Source organism: Macadamia integrifolia, chromosome 4 (assembly GCF_013358625.1).
Source record: "Macadamia integrifolia cultivar HAES 741 chromosome 4, SCU_Mint_v3, whole genome shotgun sequence".
NCBI classification, from domain to species: Eukaryota; Viridiplantae; Streptophyta; class Magnoliopsida; order Proteales; family Proteaceae; genus Macadamia; species Macadamia integrifolia.
The window spans coordinates 669,074-694,939 of NC_056560.1; the positions used below are offsets into that span (position 1 = coordinate 669,074).

The 25,866-nt window shown below is 41.6% G+C and overlaps 1 protein-coding gene across 5 annotated transcripts in view; it reads left to right on the plus strand.

The window, feature by feature from the left end:
• Nucleotides 1-25,866, plus strand: part of LOC122077370 (sister chromatid cohesion 1 protein 4-like) — a 68,494-nt gene that overhangs the window by 20,603 nt on the left and 22,025 nt on the right. For 2 of the 5 annotated variants that reach the window (XM_042643303.1, XM_042643302.1), the window contains exons 5-11: nucleotides 4,370-4,434; nucleotides 4,639-5,243; nucleotides 5,337-5,963; nucleotides 6,041-6,457; nucleotides 6,797-6,938; nucleotides 15,099-15,235; nucleotides 20,342-21,507. In XM_042643303.1, the coding sequence (XP_042499237.1) occupies nucleotides 4,370-4,434; nucleotides 4,639-5,243; nucleotides 5,337-5,963; nucleotides 6,041-6,457; nucleotides 6,797-6,938; nucleotides 15,099-15,235; nucleotides 20,342-21,507 (3,159 nt within the window). The remainder of the gene's footprint in view (nucleotides 1-4,369; nucleotides 4,435-4,638; nucleotides 5,244-5,336; nucleotides 5,964-6,040; nucleotides 6,458-6,796; nucleotides 6,939-15,098; nucleotides 15,236-20,341; nucleotides 21,508-25,866) is intronic. The other 3 variants (XM_042643304.1, XM_042643305.1, XM_042643306.1) reach the window with 3 other exon arrangements.

The following is a 25,866-nucleotide window of genomic DNA, read 5'->3' on the forward strand; positions in this document are numbered from 1 at the left end:
TGTTTTCTCTTGTAAGTGTTTGTCTCCTTCTTTCTATTTCTTTGTTTCCTCCTTGACATCAGTTTCTGTTCCCCATAACTGGTAGGAAGCTCTTGCTGATCTAAAGTGGAAAGAAGCAATGCATGAGGAAATGAGGGCACTTGAGAAGAACAAAACATGAGAGCTTGTTCAACTTCCATCGGGGAGAAAACAATTGGCTGCAAATGGATCTTCATTGTGAAACAATTTGCAGATGGCTCTGTGGATAGGTATAATGGTAGACTGGTTGCGAGAGGGTTCACTCAGACATATGGCATAGACTATCAAGAAACTTTTGCACTAGTGGCCAAAATGAACACTGTGAGGGTCATTATGTCATGTGCTGTCAACTGTGGCTGGGATCTATAACAACTCGATGTGAAGAATGCTTTTCTTCATGGTGAGTTAGAAGATGAGGTATATATGGATGTGCCTAATGGTTTCTCCACTCAGCAGACTCAGGGCAAGGTGTGCAAGTTAAATCGGGCTTTATAGGGGTTGAAGCAGTCCCCACGAGCTTGGTTTGGACAATTCCACAGGGTAATGATTACTATAGGTTACAGACAGAGTAATGCTGATCATACTCTGTTCATCAAAAATCAGGGGAGCACATCACTATTCTTATAGTATATGTGGATGAGATAGTGATTACTGATAGCGACACACATGAGATTGCTCATCTTAAAGCTTACTTGGGAACTGAGTTCGAGATCAAGGACTTGGGGAAGCTTAGATATTTTTTGGGTATTGAAGTAGCCTATTCTGCTCAAGGCATCTTTCTGTCTCAGAGAAAGTATACTCGAGTGATCCCCAACACGAGATCTACGTTTAAAGGTGAGCGAAGGCTATATTCCCTAAACTTTCACCATACCCAACTAAAACCCTTGATTTGGGTAGTGTTTCTTGAGGTCTTGTAAATCCCCCTCGAGATGATGAATCTAAGGTTTAATAGATGGTCTATGTGTTGATTTTGAAGGATTTGAAGAAGTGTTTACAAGGTTGGAGAAGCATTGGTGATTTGAAGTGATTTTGGGGTTTTTGAACGAGTTCTTGAGCAAAGAAGGTAAGATGGCTTTCCATTCCTTAAATCTAACCTAGATCTAGGTTAGAATCATCTTATGAGACTTTGAAGGTTTGGAAAAGCCCCATTTGATTCCCCAAAGGTTGGGGAAGGGTTCAGGGAAAATGGCATTTTCCCGCCAAGACCGGTGGGCCAAATGGCCCTCCTGAGGGCACCCGCCTGAGAGGGCAGGCCCCTATCGGTGGGTCAACCTGCCCGCTGGTCCTAGTTGACCCTTGGTCTCCATCGGCAGGCCCCTACTGGTGGGCCGACCTGCCCGTCGATCATGACCGATGGGTCATGACCAGTGGGTCGACCCGCCCACCTGTGAAGACCGATGGGCTGTGACAGGTGGGTTGTCCGACCCACCCGAGAGGCTCCCAACGTGATTTTTACGTCTGAATGGACCCAAAACGGACGTGCGACCTTCTTTTAGGCTTCTAAACATGATTTTGTCATCAAATCTTGTTAGTTTTGACCCCAAAGTGGTGAAATGCTAACCCCATTTACTTATGATAGGTTCACCAAAACTTAGGTTTCTCATACCAGATCTCACCCGTACCGGGCGTGAGTCTTTGTACACTGCAAGTAAGTGGGGAGAGGACGTTTGGCCTTATTTTAAGGCTTGTTTGGCATTCATGACCTTCTCTCTGAAACAGGGTTACTTGGATGCAAGGCTGCTGATACTCCATTAGAGCCTAATTCTCACCTTTAGGAGAGAGATGGAGAACCAGTGGACAAGGGCAGCTATCAGAGGCTAGTTGGTCATCTCATTTACCTATCTCATACTTACCCTGACATTGCATTTGCAGTTAGCCTGGTGAGCCACTATATGCATGATCCACACTCCACTCATTTGGAGGCTGTATATCGCATCTTGGGATACTTGAAGTTAGCGCGTGGACAAGGTGTCCTATTCTTTCCTTATGGCCATTTGCGTGTGAAGGCATTCACTGATGCCGATTCGGCTGGCTGTCCTGATGATCGGAGTAGGAGGTAATCTTGTTACATGGCAGAGCAAAAAGCAAGCAGTGGTTGCGAGATCTAGTGCTGAAGCTGAGTTTCGAGCCATGGCTCAAGGTATTTGTGAACTACTATGGCTCCAGGGTCTTCTTCAGGATTTGTGTCTAACAGTTTTTTGATGCGACTATATTCTGACAATAAGTCCGTGATCAACATAGCTCACAATCCAGTTCAGCATGACTGCACGAAGCATGTAAAGATTGACCGTCACCTTATCAAAGAGAAGCTGGAGCGGGGCATCATATGTATTCTGTTTGTACTTTCTGGGGCTCATTTGGCTGATATCTTTGCTAAGAGTCTCATAAGTAAGTTGTTTAGTCCTATTGTTAGCAAGTTAGGCATGTTCAATATGTATGCACCAACTTGAGGGGGAGTGTTGTAATAATGGGTTTATGGGTATTCTAGAATTCTACCAAACAAGTCCTTAAGTCCGCTAGGGTTATGGTCTATGGTCTTGTAATATTCTCTAGAATATTCATTTCTCTCTATTTTATTTTTTATAAATAAAGAGGGCTAGTCTCTGTGAGACATAAGCTCAATTCCCCAATTCAACAGAAGTAAATTGTGTAACAATAACTGTTGTCCGGGAAAAATACACTTATGCAATACTTCAGATAACAATCTTGTCCATAATTTAAAACTCCAGCTGATGGGCTCAAATAAATGTTCCCAAAATGCACTAATTCACCAACAGGAAAGTTGCCACCTTTGAGGCATTTTGTGACATACATATAAAATCTCTCTACTTTCACTTTTTTGGTGTGGATCCTAAGAAGTGTTGGATTAGAGAAACTCTCTCTTATAAAGAGAAGTTGATGTACGATGGTTATACCAATTTAATTTCAGAAGTTGAAACTATAAGGATTGACCAACACTGAATGGAATTCATGGGCAGTGTATTAAAACTGTAGCTCCCCTTAAACTCTATCTCCTTTTTGGTTTAATAATGTAATCTGGGGTTTCAAGAACCCGGTTCAGATTGCTCGTGTGCCCACCAATCAACAAGAATCCAAGTTTTAAAAGGGAATGGCAGTTTGGTAAATAACCAGAAATTTTAAGGGCTACTGCGAAAGATGAAAGGGAGGATATACCAAAGGAATCAATATTATTGATCAGGGACAGACTTGGCGTTAGCACAAAGTATATGATAAGGCAGGATCAATTTGAAAGGAAGAGAAAGGAAGAAGAGAAGAAAGATCAAGCCATTAGGGAAGAAGGGTGAAAGGCCACACGGCTTGCACTCACACAACAAACTTGAGAAACTCCAACTAAATATTCTATTCAATTTTGCTCTGAGAATTTCGATTACAATGTATTAATAGATGCTGCCAACTAGCATTGAATCTAATAAGGAAATGAGAAAATTGGAAGATAACGCTAACAAGGAAACTAAAATAAATTTCATTTTAAAAGAAAAAGGAAACTAGATAAAGACTCTCCTATGTATCGAACTCTATCAAGATTCCCATACATGAAAGTAATTAAAATTGTTCTAAAGGATGAGGTTCTTCAAAAAATGGAGTGACTGGGATGATGTTGTGCACTTGCATGTTATTGGTGAAGTTTGATCTCAGTTTAATCCACAAAGTACTGGTGATTTTCCCAAATAACAGTGGCCCCGCTTGCCGGTAAGCAGGCCGTGGGGGTTGCAAGGGGCAGGAGGCTCCCTTGCGCAGGGGGTAATTTTGAAAAGAAAAATGCCCAAAAACTCACCTCACAATGTCTGTTCATGATTCTGGTTTCATAAAAGGCATTTTGCCCCTTTAAAGAGACGTATCAAGCGTATTGAGCTGTACTAGTATCGTATCGTACCGTGTCGGATGATACAGTTCGATACATACCGATACCCTTAAACTTTCATTCATTTGGGCAAATGTACGTATTGATGAGTATTGATGGGCGTCGTAGAGTATCGTACGATATGGTACGATACTCAATGATGCTCATCGATACACTTTTTTTTTTTATAAAAAGTACATGTATCATATTGGTATCGGTATCGGCATCTATTGATACTGACCGATACCGATACGCATCAGCCGATACTGTATGATACGCACTGATACTTTAAACCATGATTGTCAGAAACCAGTGAATGTCTTTGTTTATCTTATCTTTTCCTTTATATAGCCGAAAGTTTTTTTTATCCAGGTAGTGTTTTAGCTGAAGATTCTGGTTCCTATCATGGTTTACAATTGAAGAACTGATTGACATATTTCTCTTATTTAATTCTGTAATGATGGTTTCTGTTTTTGGCTTGAAAATCAGGACTTGTTTTTAGATAAAGCTGCAGCAGCTCAACATGCTGAAGATATGGTTTCCTCTGTAGAGAAGTAATGTCTCTTTCCATTTCGTAGTTCTGAATATGTACTTGCTTATTCAATTATTTCGAGTTTTGATATGAACTTTTTCTCTCATAGCCATTTGGTCTTCTCATTTTTTTTTGGATGATAAGTTTGGTATCATTGTGGCATTAGCAGGATTAGCCATAAGAGTTAGATTATTTATCTCATTTTATTTATCTTCTCTACTTCCAGTGTGGGTCCTTGGCCATGTGGTGAACCCATGAAACCATTCACTGGCATGTTCGTTGTTGGGGATGATAGTAATACCGAGAGGACAGCTGAAATTCCAGAGGTCATATTGGTTGATGGCAGTGGAAAAGAGATCGTTTCAGATGCCCATGAGCGGAAGATGGATGATAAATGTGCCATTCATAATGATCAAATTAGAAGCCCAAATCATGCTGAGGGCTTTCAGTACAAACAGATAGAGGGCCAATCTGCAAATCCTATGACAGATTTGGTTGAGTTTACTCTGTCACCTTCAACCAGTGCATTAGGGGAAGATGCAATCCTGGTCAATGTTGAAGAGGATCCTTATAAAATGGCTTCACCATGCCAATCTCAAGATTGCAATTCAATAAATTTAGCGGTGACAGGGAAACCGGGTGATTCTATGAAAGGACCAGATGTTGGAAATGTGAACAATGCATTGGTGTGTACTTTGCTTAATAATGAGAATTCTGGGGCTGATGTGGCTGATGTCCTTTGCATGCCCAGTGGGAAAAATGAGTCTCTTACAGGTGGTGTTGAGGCCATCCATGTGAAGCAACAAGGAAATTCTACACCTTCTGCAGAAAGTATGGACCCAGTAACATCTGATATTTCTCTTTTGGTTTTCTCACCTACTTCGGTTCTAGCTGAACAACCTAAACCTGTTTCTCCTGTTTCAGAATGTTCAGACGGAATTGCGGCTGTGTTGGATGGTCAGGAAGGGGTTTTAAGTAACAATGGGCTGGGTGTTCATATTTTCCCTATTGATCAAATACATGCAAAACGTATGGCCACCCAAGCAAATGCTGTTGACACAACTGTTGCATTTCCAGCTTGTTCTCATGAAGCTATCATGCTGGAGGACTCCTGTGGTAGACCACCTTGTGATAATGACCATGTTTCATTCAAGGAGACTTTTGAGCCAGACGCTTTGAAGAGCGTGGAACTTGTTGGAGATGGTGCTGAATCACGTTCCTGTACCCAAGAATTGCAGTCTACTATTGGTTTCCTGTCAGGATCAGCAGGCAGACATGAGGTTGATCAAGTTGAAGGTAATACTTCTGCCCAGAGACAAGATTCCAATATTTTGAATAGATATGGCCCTGGTGAAAAATGTCATGCTGGCAGCCATGCGCTTCAGCCATGCAGTTTACAGTCCAACCAACTTGGTGTATCATCTTTCCCAGATGGTAGTTCAGTAGAAAATATCCCTGACATGAAATGCAGGGGAGATGGACTATGCTCAACCAAGACAGCAGAAAGGGAGGAGATGCCGCAGGCTTCTGCACTTTCTGCTGATATGCAAGGTCTGAGAAGCTATAAATATTATATTGCTACATAATTGCATTGGGATTTTTTGTTTATATATGTTGCTACTTTCCAGGTGAAGAGTGTAACCAAGGCTTGGATGGACATCCGATCATGGAACCATTTCAGCCTGAAGACGTTCAGGGACTTGGCAAGTTAGATGAGCACCTGGATGGTGTCATACTAGAAGACACTCAAACACAAACTTCCAATCTTTCAGCCAGTTCTGACTTACCTGCACCAGAAACATTGCTTTCAGTACCAGCTGGAGCTGATTTACGAGCTGATGTAACGGTTGAACCAGTTCCAGATGAAAAAAACCCAACCAAAGGAAGTGGGGTCGTGTCCAAAATCCTTTCTGGTAAAAGTTGTCATTTGATAGAAAGTACACCAGTTCTACGGAGTGGGAATTCAGCCGAGCTTTCTGGGGTGTCCCAGTCAAGAAATTTGGATTCCATTCCTGATGATAATGATTTGTTGTCATCCATTTTAGGTAAGAGATTGGTTCTTGTCCTGAAAGTTGAGAAATGATTTTTATCTTATTAATTGTTTATTGTTATTCTTCTTGTTATTTTGATGGGAAATCTGTTTCTGAGCAAGCGGTGTAGGCTATGCCCTCTCTCTCTCTCTCTACCTCTATTGGCCAACCGTCTCCCACCTCCCCATTGCATGGCTCCCCCACCCTGGTTGCTCAGAGAACCATCTCCCTATTGTTATTTTTATTAATGTTTTGCATTCTGCTAAGAGTGCTATCATCAAATATTCATGTCACTGGAAGATTATGCATTTATGGCCAAGGTCGTGACTTTAGCTGAATTTACTTGTGTTTCAGTTGGAAGGAGATCTTCAGCTTTGAAAGTGAGACCTACTCCGCCACCTGAAGTACCATCTTCAAAACGTCTTCGAGTAGCAACCCGTGCCCATGCTCCTAAGAGGAAGGTGCTTGTGGATGATACCATGGTATTGCATGGCGAGTATGTAACTTTCTTGATCATTTTTTAATGTTTTTCAGTTAATATGCTCTCCTATTTTTCCTACTTTTTCCTTTTTAGCTTTTAGCTAAGACATATCCCAACTGCTTGGGTCATCTCCATAAGCTCTGTACGGCTTCAATCCTAGCCTCTTCAGCCTTCCCTTTAATTCCTTCAAGGTGCAATGTACACTCTTGACTAGTGTTCTTTGGCCTACCCCATTGTTTTCAGTGATTGTTCACTTTCCTAGTGAATCCTTGATGGAATGGTGAGCTTCAAGCTTTCCCATGGCACTAGCTGCCTTCTAGTGAATCTGGAAAATTCCTATGTTTGGATTATTTATTTTCTTAGATGAAGAGAAATTTTTTTTACATCTTTTACATCTTGAATATTCCTGATCCAATGTGTTGTTTGTGTTTTTTTTTTTTGGATGAATAAACAATTAAATTACGCAAGAAGAGAATATACAACGGGGGGAAAAAGAAAGGGGGGGAGGCAACCAGCCATTAGGGACAAGCCCCTAAAAGAACAAGAAGGGGGAGTGGGTGGGAGGATCAAACTAGCCATTTGGTCAGAGAGAAGAAAAAGGGGACAATACATCAATTGGAGGGGGAGGGGGAGGGGGAGGGGGGGGGATGATAGGAAAGGGAGACCCTAGGCAACAACAATATGCTTGTTCCTTGGGGTGTTGCAACCAAGGCGATGGTTTAGACAACCAAGTTTAGAGGAGACATCAAAGTAGATGGCATTCCGAATATTCTCATAAGAGTGAGAGTTGGAAGTCCATCTACGAAGATTACACTCCATCCAAAGATATCCAAAGATGGTTAATGTTGGCGCAGAAGGCGAGCTTCCCAGCAGTGATGTAGTTTGGCGATGGATTTAGAATATCTTTTATTTACTTTCCCTTTTTAGAGTTAGAATTAGTATGGTAGATTTTTATTTGAGTGAGAATTTTATTTCTATTTTAATTAGACACAATAATTGTTTCAAATAGGAAAGTAGGTCTGTTTTCAGTCTTTAAATAAGTTTATTGAACTCAACTGAGATATTGAGATTTGAATGAATTTGAGACAATATGTTTTGGCTTGGCTGAATATGGACTGCAGTGACTTCCATCTATCTTTTTTCTGATTTTTCTCTTTGTTTCATCTTCTTCCTTCATCTGTTCTTCTTTTCCTTCTTTTCCTTCTTCTTCTTGCTGGTTCTCTCTCCCAGCCCCTGTTCTGGGCGAGAGTTGCAGCCCTACTGAGGTGCTTCGAACTCTGTTGTGTGTGAGTTGTTTGGGTTGAGCTGTTGGTCGAAGGTAATCCTCCCCTGGGCGACATAACTCCTGGAATTTCCCCTCCAAAGCTGGAACTTGCTGTGAAGAAACCCAAACCAGAATCAGAAATAGGTTTTGTTACTGCCAAACCTAGTTGCAGGCTTCAGATACTCCAGATCTGGGCTGTCGTGGGTCTTGTGTTGCTGGCTTCATAGAAGACTTGCTATGGTGACCTTACGCTTGAAGATTTAGGCCAAACTGAGGTCTTGTTGAGAAGCACTCTCGATCTGAAACTTCTTCCTAGTCGTCTCCCCTGTTTTGATCCAAGGAAGAAGACATTCAATCGTGAGTTAGGTTGTTTATTCCCTTTAATTTTGTTTTCCATTTATACCCCTGCCTTTGTTTTTTTATTCCCTTGAGTTTCTTTGTTTCTTATTCCAATAATACCCCTCCCACCTTATTTGTTGCTTAACACTTTTGTCCTTTGATTTTAACTTCCAACTATTTACAACTTTGCCACCCTCTTTTAACTTCAGTTTAATTACAATTCTACCATTTAGTTGAAGCTTTATTTCAATACAACCTGTCATTGGTTCTTGTCTTTGTTTTATTAAGTGTCTAAGTGGGCCCTAAGAAATCCGATTTCAGTCTTTGGAATCCGGATCCACATCAAGCAGTATCATAGATGGTGTTGCCTGCGAATGTCATGTCAAACCAGATCCATTCTTTGCTGAAGAGGAGGGGGCGCCTATGGGAAGGCCAGCAACGACTGAGAACTTTCTTGCAGATGATGGAAGAAAAGGGATAGGAAAAGAAAAGACGGTCAACATCTTCAGATCCATTTCAATAGAGGCAGCAAGAGGGTTGAGCAGGGATATGGCCATGAATGAGGAAAGACTGAGTGGGGGAGACAACTGGTAATTGCATGCCAAGCGGTAAAACTATGGCAGGGGATATGGCCTTTAAACCAGATGGTTTTACGCCAAGGAACAAGAGGAGCGGAGGTTCGAACATGATTCAAGGCGGAGGTAGAGGTGAATAGACCAGAAGGGGAGGGGAGCCAAGAAATCTTGTCATCCCTATCTTTGAGGGACGGGGCAAGAGGGTGAGAGAGGACAAGATATCAACAAGAGGGGTAGGAGAGGAAGGAGGTTCCCATATTCCTTCCAAGATGATAGCCTCAACTTTATCTAACCTGCTATGACCCGAGGCATAGATAGACTGAGGGCTGATGATAGAGAGAAGGATTCCGGAATGATGCTAGGGATCAAGCCAAAGGGAGCTAGAGAGGGCGTTGCCAATGGAAATGGCGATAGCATTCAGGGCTGAGGGTCTGAGAGCATGATGGATGCTACGCCAAACCTAAAAAGAATCAAGGGAAGGGGAGGTTGTCCAAATGGAGTCATTTTTGAGGGGGAGAGGAGTAGATCCAAGAGACCTAGATGCTTTTCTGTTTGGAGGCAATTTTCCTAAGGAGCTTTAGAATACCGGTAGAGTTTGCCTTTGATTCTTCTAAGCCCCAAACATCCCTCGGGTTTGGGAAGGCAAGTCAAGGCCCAGTTGATTGGATGGAGGAATTTGCTTGTATTAGTTCCTTTCCAAAGGAAAGAGCAAAAAAGGTATTCCATCTTATGGATGGTGGAGGGAGGATAAAGATCCCAAACCAATAAATGTAGAGAGATTGGAGCATTGATATGATAAGCTTCAGATGCCGAGCATAGGAGAGAAGCTTACTTTCCATAGATGGAGTCTCTTCCTCATGAGGTCAAACATTGCGGTGCAGCAATGGGCAGAAAGCCTAGAGGTGATCATAGGCACCCAAGGAATTTGACAGGGAAGGATCTGAGAGAGAACCCGATGAGCTTCAAGAGACGGGATTTGAAGAATTAAAAATGCCTGAAAGGAAGAGGCGGGATTTGAGGAGGTTGATATGGAGGCCAGAGAGGTTTTGGAAGAGAGAGGGAGGACAAAATGGAGGAGATGGAGACAGGGTTGGCCTTTGAGAAGATCATGAGATCATCAATGAAGGCAAGATGAGTGAGACAAAGGGGTTTGCATTTGGGAATGGGAGAGATGAGATTGAGATCAGTGGAAGATTGAATAGATCTAAAGAGCCTTTAGGGAGAGGACAAAAAGAAAGGGGTAAGAGGGAATCCTTGTCTGATGCTAACAAAGGAGTGGAAGTAACTTGCAGGCTACCATTGACAAGGATAGAGAAGCAGGGAGTAGAGATGCAGGAGTGAATCCAGTGCACAAAGGAGGGGGAAAGGACATCTGTAGCAAGACTTTAGAAATCGAATCCCATTTGGTGGAATCAAAGGCTTTATGGATGTCAATTTTGCAAAGAGCGGTAGATTTTTGGGATTTACGGTTGAATCCTCTAACCACCTCATGGCATAAAAGGATGTTGTCAGCAATATTTCTTCTAGCAATGGAGGCAGATTGGTTGGGGCTGACAAGATTGTCAATGACCAAACGGATTCTATTGGCAAGTATTTTAGAAATGAACTTATGCAGGAGATTACAGAGAGAGATGGGTCTGAAGTTAGACATTAGATATGCCCCTTCTTTCTTTGGAATGAGGCAAAGAAAGGTATGATTAATGCCTTGGATTTGGTTGGGGTTGAAGAAGAAGCTTCTGATGGAACAAATGAGGTTAACTCTGATAATGTCCTAGCAAGAGGTGAAAAAGCCCATACTGAAACCATTTGGGCCAGGAGCTTTATTGGCCTTATGGGAGAGGATGGCCGTAAGAATCTCTTTATCAGAGGTCAGAGGTCAGGGATGGATTTAAAGAGAAGGTCTGGAGGGAGAGGGACAGGAGGGGAAGAGGGCGGGTGAAAGAGGTTGGTGAAGTTTGAGACAACTTTAGCTTTGATATCCTTAGGCTAACTGAGGGTGGAGCCGTCAGGGGAAAAAAGAGAGTGGATGGAGTTGATGTTGGTTCTAGCTTTATGGGAATGATGGAAATACGAGGAATTGGAGTCGCCAAGCTCGAACCATTTGATTCTTGATTTTGGCAAAGGAAACTTTCCTCTTGGGAGCGGAGGGTGGATAACCCAGAAGAGATCTCCTTCTCTTCATCAGCAAGCTGGAGATTTAGAAGGTCTGATTGAAGCCTGAGCTGAATCGGATCTAGTATGTCTTTGCACACAGTCACCCTATGAGAAATGTTCCCAGAGGAAGAAGAATTTCAGTTGCGGAGAGATGCCTTCACATTCTTAAGCCTTTTGAAAAAGGCATTAAGGGGGGGGAGGAAAAAGATTGAACTGGGAACCTCCATGCATCTCGGGCTATAGGGAGAAAATCCTGGTGAAGAGACCACATGTCGAAGTATTTGAATGGCTTAGGACCGAAGGAGATGAACTTATCAATGAAGAGAGAGATGGGGCTATGATTACAAATGCTGTGCAAATCAAAGGAGGCATGGGAGGATGGAAAGGAAGTCAGCCAAGCTTCATAACAAGGGCTCTGTCAAGCTTACAAGCAACTCTGTCGGAACCACTTCGACGGTTGTGTCAGGTAAGCTTTACACCCGACCAACGAAGGTCGTGCATACCAATGTCGTCGACAGTCGTTGAAAGCCTCAACAAAAGAAGGGTCAGGAGGGACCACACCGTGCTTTTGAAGACTAGACCGAACAACATTAAAGTCACCTGCTAGGCCTCAAGAGAGAGAGTAGACCCACTTTGAGGGGAAAAAGATTTGAGATCAGACCAAAAGGTAAGCCTATCGGAAGCTTTGTTGGAGGCATAGATTGTAGTGAAGAACAAGAGGATGGAACCTAAGGGGTCAGAGATAGGGAGGTGAATGGATTGGGAGGTAGAGGAGATCTTATTGATAAGGGATCTGAGAGGGTTCTAGATGATCCAGATGAGCCCATTGGGGCAGTGAGAATAATTAGAGATTAAAGACCAAGAGGGGGCAATAGAGGAAAGAACACGGGAGGAGTTGGAGTTGAGAACTAAGAGGCAACATAAATCAGCATGGGATGATCGGATGCAAGATGGGACTGCAGAGTGCTTCCCCGAGGAATTCAATCTGCGGACATTCCAAATTGCCCAAGGAATCATGAGGAGGGGGTAGGAGAGAGCTTCGAGTGTTCAAAAGAGTGAGGGGAGGACTTCCCTTTAGATCTTTGATGGTACTCCTTAAGGGGAGAGAGGATGAACAGGGTGATGTTGGAAGCTGAAGAATTTCTGGTAGGGGGACGAGATGGGCCATAGCTTTTAGGAGGGAAGTTCTTCTCTGCAGTAGTTGCAGAGGATTTGGAGAAAGAGGAATTACCTGAGGAACCGAGGGCCGGGGGGTAGAGGTAGCAGAAGTAGTGTCCAGGACACAAACAACGTTTGGGGCAGCATGGTTTAAAGAATCCAAGGAGTCAGACCCAACAGAGTGGAGGAGGACAAACCCATTAAGGGGCCACCGATACTGTCGCTATACAAAGGGTTGAGGAGCTGGGGAGCAGCAATAAGAGCATCCTTCGGGGCAGCAGCTAAGAGGTGGTCCCCATTCAGAGCAGCAGCAAGGTGAGAACCATCGAGGGAGCCAGGGTTAAGAGGCCAAACATTTGAAGCGGCGATGACATCTGTTGGAAGGCAACCCTGACCACTTGTGGAGGTGGGAGGAGCAAGGGGTAGGCAGGCATCTTTGAAGTTAACCTCGGACTGGTAGAGCTGAGAAGCAGTAATGCGATCACCAAATGGGAAAGAAGCATGGAGGTGGTCACCAAATAGAGCAGCAACTAGGGTGGAAGCATCAAGAAGCCAGAGATTGGAGGCAAGGCAGCTGAAGTGGCCACGGCAGCGACAGGCAGGCGGTCGCATTAAGAGGCTGGAGGAGCGAGGGGAAGGTAGGCATCATCAAGGTCAGCGTCGGGTTGGGCAGAGGAAGCAAGCAGCAACAAAAGGGCGACTTCAGAGGCTGCTACGGGATGACCAGAAGGGGCAGGTAGTTGCTGGAAGTAAAAAAGAGGCGCCTTCGGAGGCGGCCAGGGGCGAGATAGGTAGCTGTGGAAGAAGAAAGAGGAAGGCACCTTCCAAGGCGACGATCGGCATAACGATTTTGGAGACGTGGCAAGGAAGACTATCGGTGCATGGTAGGGGGAGGAGCTCCTTGCCAGAGGAGGGCGCTTCGTTGGGTGAAGGGGGAGGGATAGAGGAACCTGCAGGAGTTAGGTATGGGGCAGAGGCCAGACAATCCCGATGGACCAGGTAAAGGTGGTTGGTTGGGTCAAGGGAAGAGGAGGATGAAAAGGGCTGGTTTGAAGGAGTCGGGTTAGAGAGGTTTAAGGAGGGACCAAGGTTGGTATCAGTTTGGACTAAGGGGTTTAAAGGGTTAGGGCTAGAGAAAGAGGAGTTTGAGATGGAGAGAGAAGCGACACGATGGTTAGAGTTAGATGAGAGGCACATGGGAGGTGATTGAGACGAGGAGTCTCAGAAAAGGCAGGAGGGGCAGAGGTAGCAGAAACAGGGGAGGCAGAGGGGTGAAGTGACAGATTGGGGGACGAGGGAAGGGAGTTCACGCTATCTTCAGAGTCCGAGGAAGAAAGCATGAGAGAGTCAAAGGGATTTTGACTAACAGTCCGGAGAGCATGATCCAATGGACTGATGGAGGTAGGTCTAGATGTTGGAGCAGAGGCGGGTTAGGGTTGGCCATGAGGCTGCAATTCTGGTGATGGCAAGTCCGGCGGTATTTGCAACCTCGGGGGAGCTCGATGGTGGAGTCTTGAACCTCAGGCTGGGAAAGACTGGGCTTCACAATATGATCATAAGGACCGGCACAAGAGATAGATTTATGGCCAAAAGCTTTGCCATGGAGGCTGGGGGGGGGGGGGGGGGAAGCCATTCAAAGTGAACCCCTTGATTGAAGGAGTGACCTTCATCTTCAAAAATGGTGACCGAGGTGGGAGGCGTGACATCCGCAGTGATCTCTATGCAGATTCTTGCATATGCTAGGCTGCCCATCAATCTAGTTCTTTTATCTGTGTACAAGGGCTTCCCAATAACAGAACCAATCATACTCAGGCCTTGAGCACACCAATAGTGCAGGGGAAGGTTTGGGAAGGAGAGCCAAACAGGGATCGATTTGATATCGGCTTTGCTGAGGGAGCAGTATTGATCCCATTGTTTAAGAAATATCGGTTTATTTCCAATGAGCCAGGGGCCTTCGAGTGCAAGGCGCTTATCTGCTTCATCTGTAAAGTTGAATATGAAAATCCCATATTCCAAAACAAAGGTGGAGACCGATCCAGACCTTTTCCATTGTCTTCCCGGAGAGGTCTTCACTATATGGAAAAGAGGCCTACTACCCAGGAAATGTCCTAGGATGCAGTTTTTTCATTTTTCAATTTCCAATTTCAAGAGACCTGGGGGGCAAATACCAACCTTCTGGTCATTGATTACAGAAAGGGGAACATACAATAAGGGAAGGCCAGAGCGGGAGGGGTGAGAGATAGAGGAGGTGGCGGCTGCCTTCTAGGATTGCAGAAGGGAGTTGGAAGTAGCCGAGGATGTTATACAGGGTGAAGGGCTGGATGGGAGAGGGATGGGATTGGGATTGGAGAGAGGGGGAGGATGCTGGATTCTGGCAGTAAGGACCGTCGGAGAAGAATCATCGGTCATGGATTAAGGGAAGGGGAGGTCCATCGGGAGGAAATTTTCTTGTAAATTTTATGTTTGTGTTTTTTATTCTGTAATTGGATGGTCACTTCTGGGGCAGTCCAAATATTGGGAGTTGCATGCAGAAGATGAATCCTGGCCCCGTTGGTTACTCAGTTTATTCTGTTTTCTTGCTGCACGAGGTTTTCTGAAAGTTGGTTAAAATGGATTTGGATTGTAATTAGATTATTAGCAACATCCATATATTTGCATGTTGATTCCTTCCTTTTTCTTAAATAGTACGATACGACAGCAACTGACAAATACAGAGGACATACGCCGAATACAAAGGAAGGCTCCTTGTACCCGTCCTGAAATATGGATGATTGAGAAGCAATTACTCGAAAATGAAATCTTCAATGAACCTATTTTCACTGGTGAGTTTCTCATGTTGATTATTTTTTTCCCATGATTATTTTTAGTTCAAGTAATAATGCATTCTCATGTCATGTTTTGGAGAATACTGCTCCTGGTTGAATTACAAAATCTGTACATAATGGTGACACATAAATTGATGGATACCTTCTTTCAGATCTTCTAGCCAATAAATTGAGTTCTTGGTATTAATGCCTGCCATTCCTTTAGCTTTCTTAGTTTCTCTAAACTGGTTGTTCTGTTTCTGATTCACCAAAAATGTGATGTGTAGCTAAGCTGGCTAGTTGTTTGCCTTGCCAAGGAAGTTAGTTGATTATGAAACGTTGCCTGGTGTGATGAAAATTCAAAATATTCATTAAGGCTGTGTTTGGTTGTCAATAATTTAATAAATGTGTGAATGTGAAATGTGTGAGAATGCAGTATAGTGAAGTAAAGTGAAAGAAAATGAGACAATTTCCAATTTAATGTTGGGTTCTACTAAAAAATTATAAGTGATTAAAATGGTGGATGGAACCCATCCTTTATTGTGTTTTTATATGCTCTCTCTCAAAATCCGATCAATCTTGGGGGGGATTTTGTAACAAGCCTACTTGGCAAACACTGTAGACTGCTAGAAAGGTGCAAAGCCCAAAGACAGATTCGCAGAACAACCAAACACATGGTAAATGTGGGAAAGTTTGTAAAAAGTGTACTGGCCAAACATTATCTCATATTCCTTTATACTCTATGAACAAACTAAAAACACAACGAAAGAAAAGGATCATCCTGTGTGGTACAGAATTGGAACCATAGTTCCATGCCCCAGACCCGGATAAAAGGTAAGGTGCTGGCCTTCACGGATGCGTCATGTGGTAACTGCTGATTCTTCTCTCTCACTTTCTCTCTTTCAGCAGAAGCCTCAATCTTGGAAAGGCGCATAATTTTAATTTTTTGAAAACCGTTCTCGCTCATGGGAATAACTTGGACATTGGTTCAATGCCCGGTGGCATAGTAGAAGTGTACGAAACATATAATGCGTCTCAGTTAATTCATTGCACCTGAAGTTCACAAAATAATAACTACAATCATCCATACTTTTAACAAAAATCTAAAGAATAAAGGTCCCTCCAATGAGTGCTAAGCGAGAGGGAGCTCCCGACCCCTGTTGCCAAAAGTGCACTACGCACAGTGGTACTGAACAGACTCCGCCTCTGTGAAAATGGAAGGGGGTAGTGAGCTTAACAAGCCTGATGAGGGAAACCATTTCATACCAGAAAACAGAACATGCAAACAGGTGGAAACCATAATATAGGCATGCTCATGAAATGCATAAAAACACAGACATGTTCCATTCACTACTACAACATCTTTATACATCCCTTCGTCAGCTCTAGATCCAGAGCCTACTGAGCCTAACACATCATTAGGTACAACTCCTGACCAACCTATTGCTCTTAGGAAAGGTGTTAGGATTTGTACTCAACACTCCTTATCTCCTGTTGTCTCTTAAGATTCCTTTTCTCCCTCCTATTGTGAATTTGTGTCCTCTCTTTCTTTTGTTCGCCTTTCCCAAAATTGGCCGGAAGCTTTTGCAGATGGAAAATGGAAGCCAACAATGGTGGAAGAAATAGGAGCCCTAAAAAAGAATGATACATGGGAACTTACGACTCTTCCTCCTGGAAAGAGACTAGTTTGGTGTAAATGGGTGTTTGTGGTAAAGCAAAAATTGGACGACTCAGTGCACAGGTACAAAGCTAGGCTGGTGGCCAAAGGGTTCACTCAGACATATGGAATCGACTACCAGGAGACTTTTGCATTGGTTGCTAAGTTGACTTCTGTGCGAGTTTTACTCTCATGATGGGATCTTCAACAACTTGACATTAAAAATGCTTTCTTTAATGGAGAGCTCGATGAGGAAGTGTGCATGGATATTCCATTAGGATTCTCCAACAAGGGAATTCAGGTCAAGGTCAAGGGAACTTGAAGTGTGTTCTCTATGGGTTAAAACAATCACCTCGAGCATGGTTTAGAAGGGTTTCATAAGGCAATGGTCTCTGTGGGTTACAGGCAAAAGAATGCTGACCACAAATTGTGTATTGGGAGGTCTGGTAATAGAGTTACTATGCTTATTATCTATGCGGATGACTTGTGGTAACAGGAAATGACAGTGTTGAGATTGGTCGTCTCAAAAGCTTTCTTGGTCGAGAGTTTGAGATAAAAGATCTTTTTAGGTACTTTCTTGGGATTGAAGTTGCTTAGTCTTCTAAATGCATCTTTCTTTCTTAGAGGAAGTACATCCTTGATATGTTATCTGAAACTGAATTGTTGGGTTGTCATCTTTCTGAGACTCCCATGGAAGCTAATACTCGGCTCAAGGAAAAGGTGGCTACACTAGTGGACAATGGCCATTATCAACGGTTGGTTGGAAAGTTGATCATCTTTCCCACACACGGCTTGATATTTCTGTGGCTGTTAGCTTGGTAAGTCAGTTTATGCTTGATTCCTATTCTTCCCACATGGAACAGTTACATGTATCATGAGGTACTTGAAGTCAGCTCTAGGAAAATGGATCCTTTTATCTCCTCGTGATCATTTCAGAGTTGAAGCCTATACAAATGTTGATTGGGCTGGTTCACCAGACAAAAAGTCCATCTCAGATTATTGTACCTTTGTGTCTTGTCACCTGGCGCAGCAAGAAGCAAAATGTGGTGGCTAGATTCTGTGTTGAATCAAAGTTTCGTGCTATGGTACAGGGGATTTGTGAGTTGTTGTGGTTACGCATGCTATTAGATGATATTGGTGTACTTGTTAGTCGGGAAGGTATTTCATCCTTGTTTAGTCAAGTTGGGCATGTGTGATATCTATGTATCAAATTGAGGGGGAGTTTTAGAATATATATTTAAGTGTGCTGTAGGGGCACTAGGGTATACTTTTCCCCTTCCACCAACCCTATCAATAGTGGGGCTGTGGATGGGGGTCATAGTTGTAATTGGAGTATAATTTGATGGGGGGTCATAGTTGTAATTGGGGTATCGCTTGTAGTTACCCTAATTTTTCTGTTAACAACCTTTAACCTTATTACAATAATAAACAAGAAACTAATAAGGAACTGAAATCACAAGGACAGAACTACCTCTAGGATTTCAACACTCCCCCTTAAGCTGTAGCATATAGATCACCCCATGCTTAGTTTGTTATAGCAATTGCAAAAACTAGGGGAAAATAAAGACTTAGCAAACATGTCAGCTAGCTGATTTGAAGAGGAAATAAACGAAGTCTTAGCTAGCTTCTTCAACATCGCATCTCGAACAAAATGATAGTCCACCTCAGTGTGCTTGGTCCGTTCGTGAGGATTGCTAGCAATATATATATATATATATAGTTGCTTGGTTGTCACAATACATCTTTATGGGTGTAGTCACAGAAAACCCATCTAAAAAAGGAGAGATCTGAGCCACGTCAGCTCTGCAGTAGTTTGAGCCATGGCTATGTACTCTGCTTCAACACTCAACTTGGAGATTGTTGTCTGTTTCTTGCTTTGCCATGTAACCGAAGTACCCCCAACAAACATATAATATCCTGTAGTCGATTGACGATCACTGGCTGATCCAGCCCAATCAGCAGCTGAAAGGGCAATTAACTCCATATGTTTATTAGGGCGATAAATCAACCCTTTACTTGAGGCACCCTTCAACTAACAAAGGATCAATGAGTTTTCTAAGGAGATTGCGTATCGATGTGTATTAGTTGTGTATCGGTTGCCTATCGTTTCAATACGTAAGGAGACACTTCATTTTAAAAATAGTGTATTGTATCGGGATCGACCGATACTGATACATATCAGCCGGTATGATACGATATGATACAGATGCTTGTACATATGAAATGGGTACTTATTTGCTTGGTCAATGTCTAGTATGAAACATAGTGATTTAATTCTCCAAATTATTAGTAAATAATTCGACCAAACAGAATTTTATCGAATATTACAAATAATTCAGTCCGAATCCGAAACAAATAAAAAAAAAAATAACGTGACTTTATAGATTTTTTTAAAATTCGCGAATAATTCAGCCGAACCGAATTTTATCTGACTTATCTTGAATGCTACTTTTCTTCTTATTTTTAGTAGAAACTGACGAAGCTTATCTTTCCTGAGGTAATCTCTCACCTTTCTACCCAAAAAAAAAAAAAAAATCTCACCCCTTTTTGGTTTGACTAAATTTTCTGGCCGTTAATCTCTCTACAGTCTTTAAGCTGAACATGCATGGTTGGTGACGTGGGTCCAGATGAATTTGTCCTCAGTCTCCCCCTCTCAGTCTCTCTCTATCTGATTCAATATTTGAGTAATGGGAAATGAGTTTAGAAAAAATAAAAAACTGAATATATTATTTTTTAATATTTAAAATTTAAAATTTTAATTTTTATATCAATTGTATGTTATATACATATTATAATTGATTGATAATATGAAACAAGTATTACAAATATTAAAAATAACATCCAATTTTTTTGTCTACTTTTTACTTTTGTAAACGAATAATTTTCGAATTCAAATCCAAATCCGAACCCGAATTTTATTATCACCACTTTTTTGACCGATATTTTGATTGAATCGTTGAATTGATAAAATGAATTATTCCGAATAGTTCTTCATCTGAATAATTCCGGAATCCGAATTAAATAACTATGGTATGAAATGACATTTTAATTGCTCTGAATCTGATGGATCAAATGTACTTTTTTTTTGGGTTGTATATCTGTGTATGCATCTCCTTTACGCTTTACTTCTCCTTGTGTTCATGCTGTCTTTGGACTGAAACTAAACAGCTTAAATCCTCAAATAGAATGTAGAGAGTATCTTGAAGTGGATGAAAACATTTGTTTCTTGACTCTTTATTTTCATATGTACTTGTCATGGTCATGGGTAAATTGGAATCAGTTCTGAGCCATTGATATTTGTTTTCACATTTTTTTAGGGTACTATATTATTGAATTTTTAGATTTATGCTTTTATTTCTGATGTGTGTATGTGTATATTGTTCATCTGATTGTACTTTTCCATCAATGTAAAGTTCTTAAACAAGTGGCATTGCATGGTGTGACTGAATGCCCATTTATTTTCTCAGGAATGTCAATGCAGTTGATTGGTTTGCAGAACCGAACCTCTGATTCTTCTAAAGCTGGGCTTTCCCAAATTGATGCAAATTGCACTCCTTTGGGAGTACAAAAGTGTAGGGAGTATGCAGTAAGAATAAATGTTGCTGAAGAAAATAGTTTGGAAGATTGCACTGAGGATGTTGCCGTCAGTAATGATGGGAAAGTTTTACCTGTTGGAATACATCTCCAGGTTGAGGACCAACATTCCGAAGAGCATGCTGGCTTAGAGGGTGAGGCTGTACTGGTGACAATTGAAGGTGAAGCACAAGCAACTTCATTGGACTCATCAAAAGATGGAAAGTTGGAGGAATTACATACCATGGACATAGACAGAGTTGATGGAATTTCTGATGTAGTGGGTCATGCTGCCACTCCAGGGGCTAAGCTAGCAGTGCCCTCTGGTCCTCTATCTGGAGATAATATTAATCTGATAGCTTGTTCTCTCAAGTTGTCTCCTGTGGATAACAGTTGTGAAGCAGAAGTTATTCTGCAGAATGATGAGGAACATTCACTTAAAAATCAGAAATTGGGCTTCCAACCTGATGAAAAGGGTGCTTTAATCATGGGTGGCAATACCGGCAATGATGTTCATGCCCTTCATATTGTGGAAGCGAATGGCAAAAGCTCAATTTCACCGAAGGCTGTACCTGCTGCAAAGGATGTGTCTGCACTGGTGGAAACCGATGGTGGCATGTTCTCAGAGTTTCCTCAAGACTGCCAGATTGGCGGGTTGGAGAATACTTCCTCTGCAATGGCTGCTGCTGAATTGGACAACAGTTCAGTTGATGCCAGGGCTTATGTACAAGTAGATTCCTCTGCCCTCTCCTTCGAAAATATTAATTCTTCCTTGTGCTTGGAAAATGGTGAGCAAACTGCTGTAGTTATTGTAACTCGTGACCAGAACATTGGAGGGAATAATGGGCTTTTAGATGAGAATGAAATGAGTTCTGAACAAGCAAGGGATGAAGTTGGTGTGACTATTGGCATGGAAGATGCTGTATTAGAACCTAATGTGGACTTGGAAGATGTTTCCTTTCATCGAGGAGAAGATCCTGGTTGTGTGGGTGCCAATCAAAAGAACACTACAGATGCTGAAATCTGCATGTTACATAGTTTAGGTGCTGGAGCTTCTGATGTAAGTGATGCACCTCTGTAGAGTCCTGAATTTTCACATCTTGAGCTTTTTCCTGCATCAGTTTATGGATCTGGAATCTAAAATGTTTTCCTCTTAGTTGATACTTTAATGTAAAGAAAATATCTCTGCATTCTATCTAATTGGTAATGCATAAGATATCTTCACTCATCTTGATCTGATAATGTATGCTCCACATTTATGTGCACTTTATCCTCAAAACTACTTCATGGAAACATTTTCTTAACCTCTTGGTTGATTTTTACTTATTTATATTTCTGGATTGAGATTGTCCTTCTGTTTTTCCCAAACAAAGGTTTGATGTGATTCTCTGGATACTTTCATGTAGAATAGGTTTACTTCCCTTTGCAAGCTGTTGAAGTTTGTAATCTACTTTTGCACATCTATACGTGCATGTATTTATAAACGCTGCAATACAGTGTTAAACACTGGCGTACACCTCTGGAAACTTGAATATAAAATGGGTTTACTTCCATTTTTGACCTGTTGATGCATGTAATTTACTTTTGTACATGCATGCTTTTATAATTAATTGCATATTTACTGTTGAAATATGTCTCTTATCCTAGCTGTTTGATGATATTATAATCCTATGGTTGTCGATGAGCTTATGGTTTCTTGTAGATGAGTCTGTTTTTAATTTGAAGGGCTTAAATACTGTTATTTGGGAAGATTGTCAATCTTCTGTTCTTTGTGGCTTCGACAGAGTTTGAGGTAGAGGGTTATAAAGGTTTAGGGCTTCGTTTGGGATCTATACTTGCTTCTGTTTACATAGTTCTCATAGTGAAGAACAAAGGCCCCGATTGATAACGTTTCTGCCGTTTCTTGAAAAAACATAAATTTCCATTTCTAGAAACAGAAACGGAATTGAAGGTGTTTGATAAGTCATGTTTCTGGAAGTCGATAGTAACCAGTGAAAGAATGGCCACAAGTCGTTTCCAGAAACTCTACTTGTTTCGCCTAGGTAGTTTCTTGAACCATAAACAAGTAGAAATTTTAATTTCTATTTCTGAAAACAAGTGAAACGAAACAGTTTTATCAAACGCTTTTTGTTCCGTTTCTACCGTTTTTGGACACAGAAACGGCAGAAACGCTTCTCTTGAAATGTTATCAAACGGGCCCAAAGTTGTATCACGTTCCATGGACATATTGTTGAACTTACCACATCATTGAGTGAGGCGGTGGTTCAGTGACAAAAAAAATTCTTCCTTCAAGGAGATGAACTGGTCAAGTGGCACTAGTAGGAAAGACAAACACACAAACATACATGCAACAATCCACAAGAAGCAACCACTTGGCTAGATATACGTGTTTCACCAATGGGGCTATGTCCACGGTGCAAATGGCTACTTGGACTGCAGTCCAAATCTAGCACGAGTATAATGCACAATATAAGTTTAGTAGGACTTACTACTAGGAGGACCTACTTGACTCATCCCAACTCAGCCTTATCCCAACTAAATTGGGTTAGCTACAACCTACATGGATCCTTTCCCTTCAACCAGTTTTATTCAAAGCCATATTTGTAACAAGGGATAAACTATGCATGTCTTTCTTCACAACTTCTTCACGAGTTATTTTAGGCCCACACATGGTGGGTGGCTCTTTTAGCTCCTTCAATCTAAATCGACTCACTCCTCTATACTAGAGCATCTAAAGTTCTCCGTTGCACATCTCAATGCCACTTTAAATGACATTACCATAGCTTATCCTGTTTCAGAGCTACTCATAAATCATCTCTAATATAATCAATCCTTATTTTAACCTTCCTAGTTTTACTAATTATCCATCTCAACATCTTTACCTTAGCTTAAATTCCCAACATTCAACTCCATACATCATTGTCTGTCGCATGACTGTGTAATAATTTTAAAGGAATACGTCGATCACACCACACTCTAGACACACCTCGCCAATTCATCCATCCCATTTTAATTTTTTGTGTAACATCCTATATTTCTCCTTTTTTATTTGTGATTGAGGCTCGATACCTAAACTAATCACTTTGTAGAGTCTCCCTCTAATCGATCAATTTTCACCACCTCATTATCTGTCTTGATGGAATTAATGGAATAATGGCTTGTGTTAATATGACAACAACTCCACTTTATTTATAATGGAAAAGGGAATGTTCTAGAATAGGTACAACTGTACAAGTACAAGAATACCCTTAATGGCTAAAATGACTAATTAACCCTTATACCCATATTACAACACTCCCCTCAAGTTGATGCATAAATGTCACGCATGCCCAACTTAAACACAATTGGATGAAAAAGCTTACTACTAAGACCCTTAGTAAATACATCCTCTATTATGCTCCTCAGATTTAACTAATGGAACACAGATAATCCATTGTTTTAAATTCTCTTTGATAAAGTGATGATCGATCTCCACATGCTCCATTTGATCATGTGGAACTGGCTTGCGAGCAATACTGATGGCTGATATGCTGTCACAATATAGTTGCATTGGAAGTTGAACTAGAACACCGAGATCCTGAAGGAGACCCTAGAGCCAAAAGGAGTTCACAGATACCTAGGCCATAGCCTGAAATTCAGCCTCTGCATTGTATCGAACAACCACAACCTGTTTTTTGCTTCGCCAAGTAACAAGATTGCCACCAACATGAGTACAATACCCAGAGGCAGGCCTCTTATCATCAGGAGAGCCCACACAATTTGCATCAATAAAGGCCTCAATACGCAAATTATCATATGGAGAAAAGAGAACACCTGTGCTAGGAGGAGACTTTAAATACCTCACAATTTAACACTGCTTCTAAGTGCATAGAGTCGGGATATGGATTTACGGCTGACCAGACTTATATGATACACTATGTTTGGTCGAGTGTGAGTGAGATGGATCAATCTCCCAACCAACCTTTGATAACATCCTTTGTCAACAGGCTCACCATCCTTACTCTTGTGATGAGAATTGGCCTCCTCCAGTGGAGTATCAGCCGGTTTGCAACACAACATCCTTGTGTTAGATAAGAGGTCAAGGGTATACTTCCGTTGTGAGAGGAAGATACCTTAAGCTGAACGAGAAACTTCAATACTGAGAAAATACTTCATCTTTCCCAAATCTTTAATCTCAAATTCTGTGCCTAAATATGTTGTCAGTCGAGCTATTTCAGTATTATCACTTCCGATAACTATAATTTGATCTACATATACAATGATAAATGTAATATGCCCAACTAACTTCTTGATAAACAAAGTTTGATAAGCATTACTTTGTAGCCGACTGACACCATGGCTTTGTGAAAGCATCCAAACCATGCATGGGGGGAGTGTTTCAGCCCATACAAAAATCTGTTTCAATTTTCACATCGTGCTTTGGGTTTCAGAGAAATAAAACCAAGAGGAATGTCCATATAAAGCTCCTCTTTGAGCTTCCCATGGAGAAAGGCATGATTTACATTAAGTTGCAGCTTCCATCCTAAGTTGATTGCAGTAAGTAGATAAACCAGGTAACAACAACTGCCTAGTGCAGTTGGTGAGCTGTGGTGTGCAAAAAACCCATGCTCACCAGGAGGTCTCAAGTTCGAGCCTCCTGACTGTTACCTACTTCCCTCTCTACCTATCAGGAAAAAAAAAAAAAAAAAGTGGATAAACCAGGCAGTATTCATTATTGGCAATTGGAGCAAAAGCTTGCTAATCAATCCCATGTCTTAGTGACTTTGTATTTGTCCATTGTTCCATCAATCTTCTGTTTAACAGTGAACACCCCACCACTAGCTAATGTAGAACTATGATTGGCAAGGTCAACCTAATCCCAAAGCTGCAGTATACTATCGAAGAACAACTACAATCGAAGTAGGCTGTGTTGGAATGGCACATCTAGGTTTCTCACTCCTACTGCTTGTGTTGGAATGGCACCAAAGATGCCGATATCTTTTTATTGCTTGCCCCTTCTCCACATCAGTTTGGAAGAAGGTTCTCAGCTTTATTTAGCCATCCTGTAGCACCATCCTCCCTTTGTCTAGATAATGGATTTGGATTGACACGACTTTTGGTGGTTCTACCATATGTGACACAATAGGAAAGCTCGCCTTTGCAACCACTAATTGAAAAATAAAGTAATACCACTAGCGCACTAGTCGTGTGTAGATGCAGGTCGATCACAGGGAGATGAACTCTATGGAAAATTCAGTTCTATCCTAGGCAAAATGTACTAACTAATGGGGTTGCTACAAATTAAAGTAAACTAAACTAACAATGGTGAAATGCAAGAATTAACTATGGAATTAAATTAAACATGCAATAATAAAGTGAACCTAAGATTAAAGCAAGAATGAATAATGAACCTAAAATTATGCAAGTACTAGAGATGTGT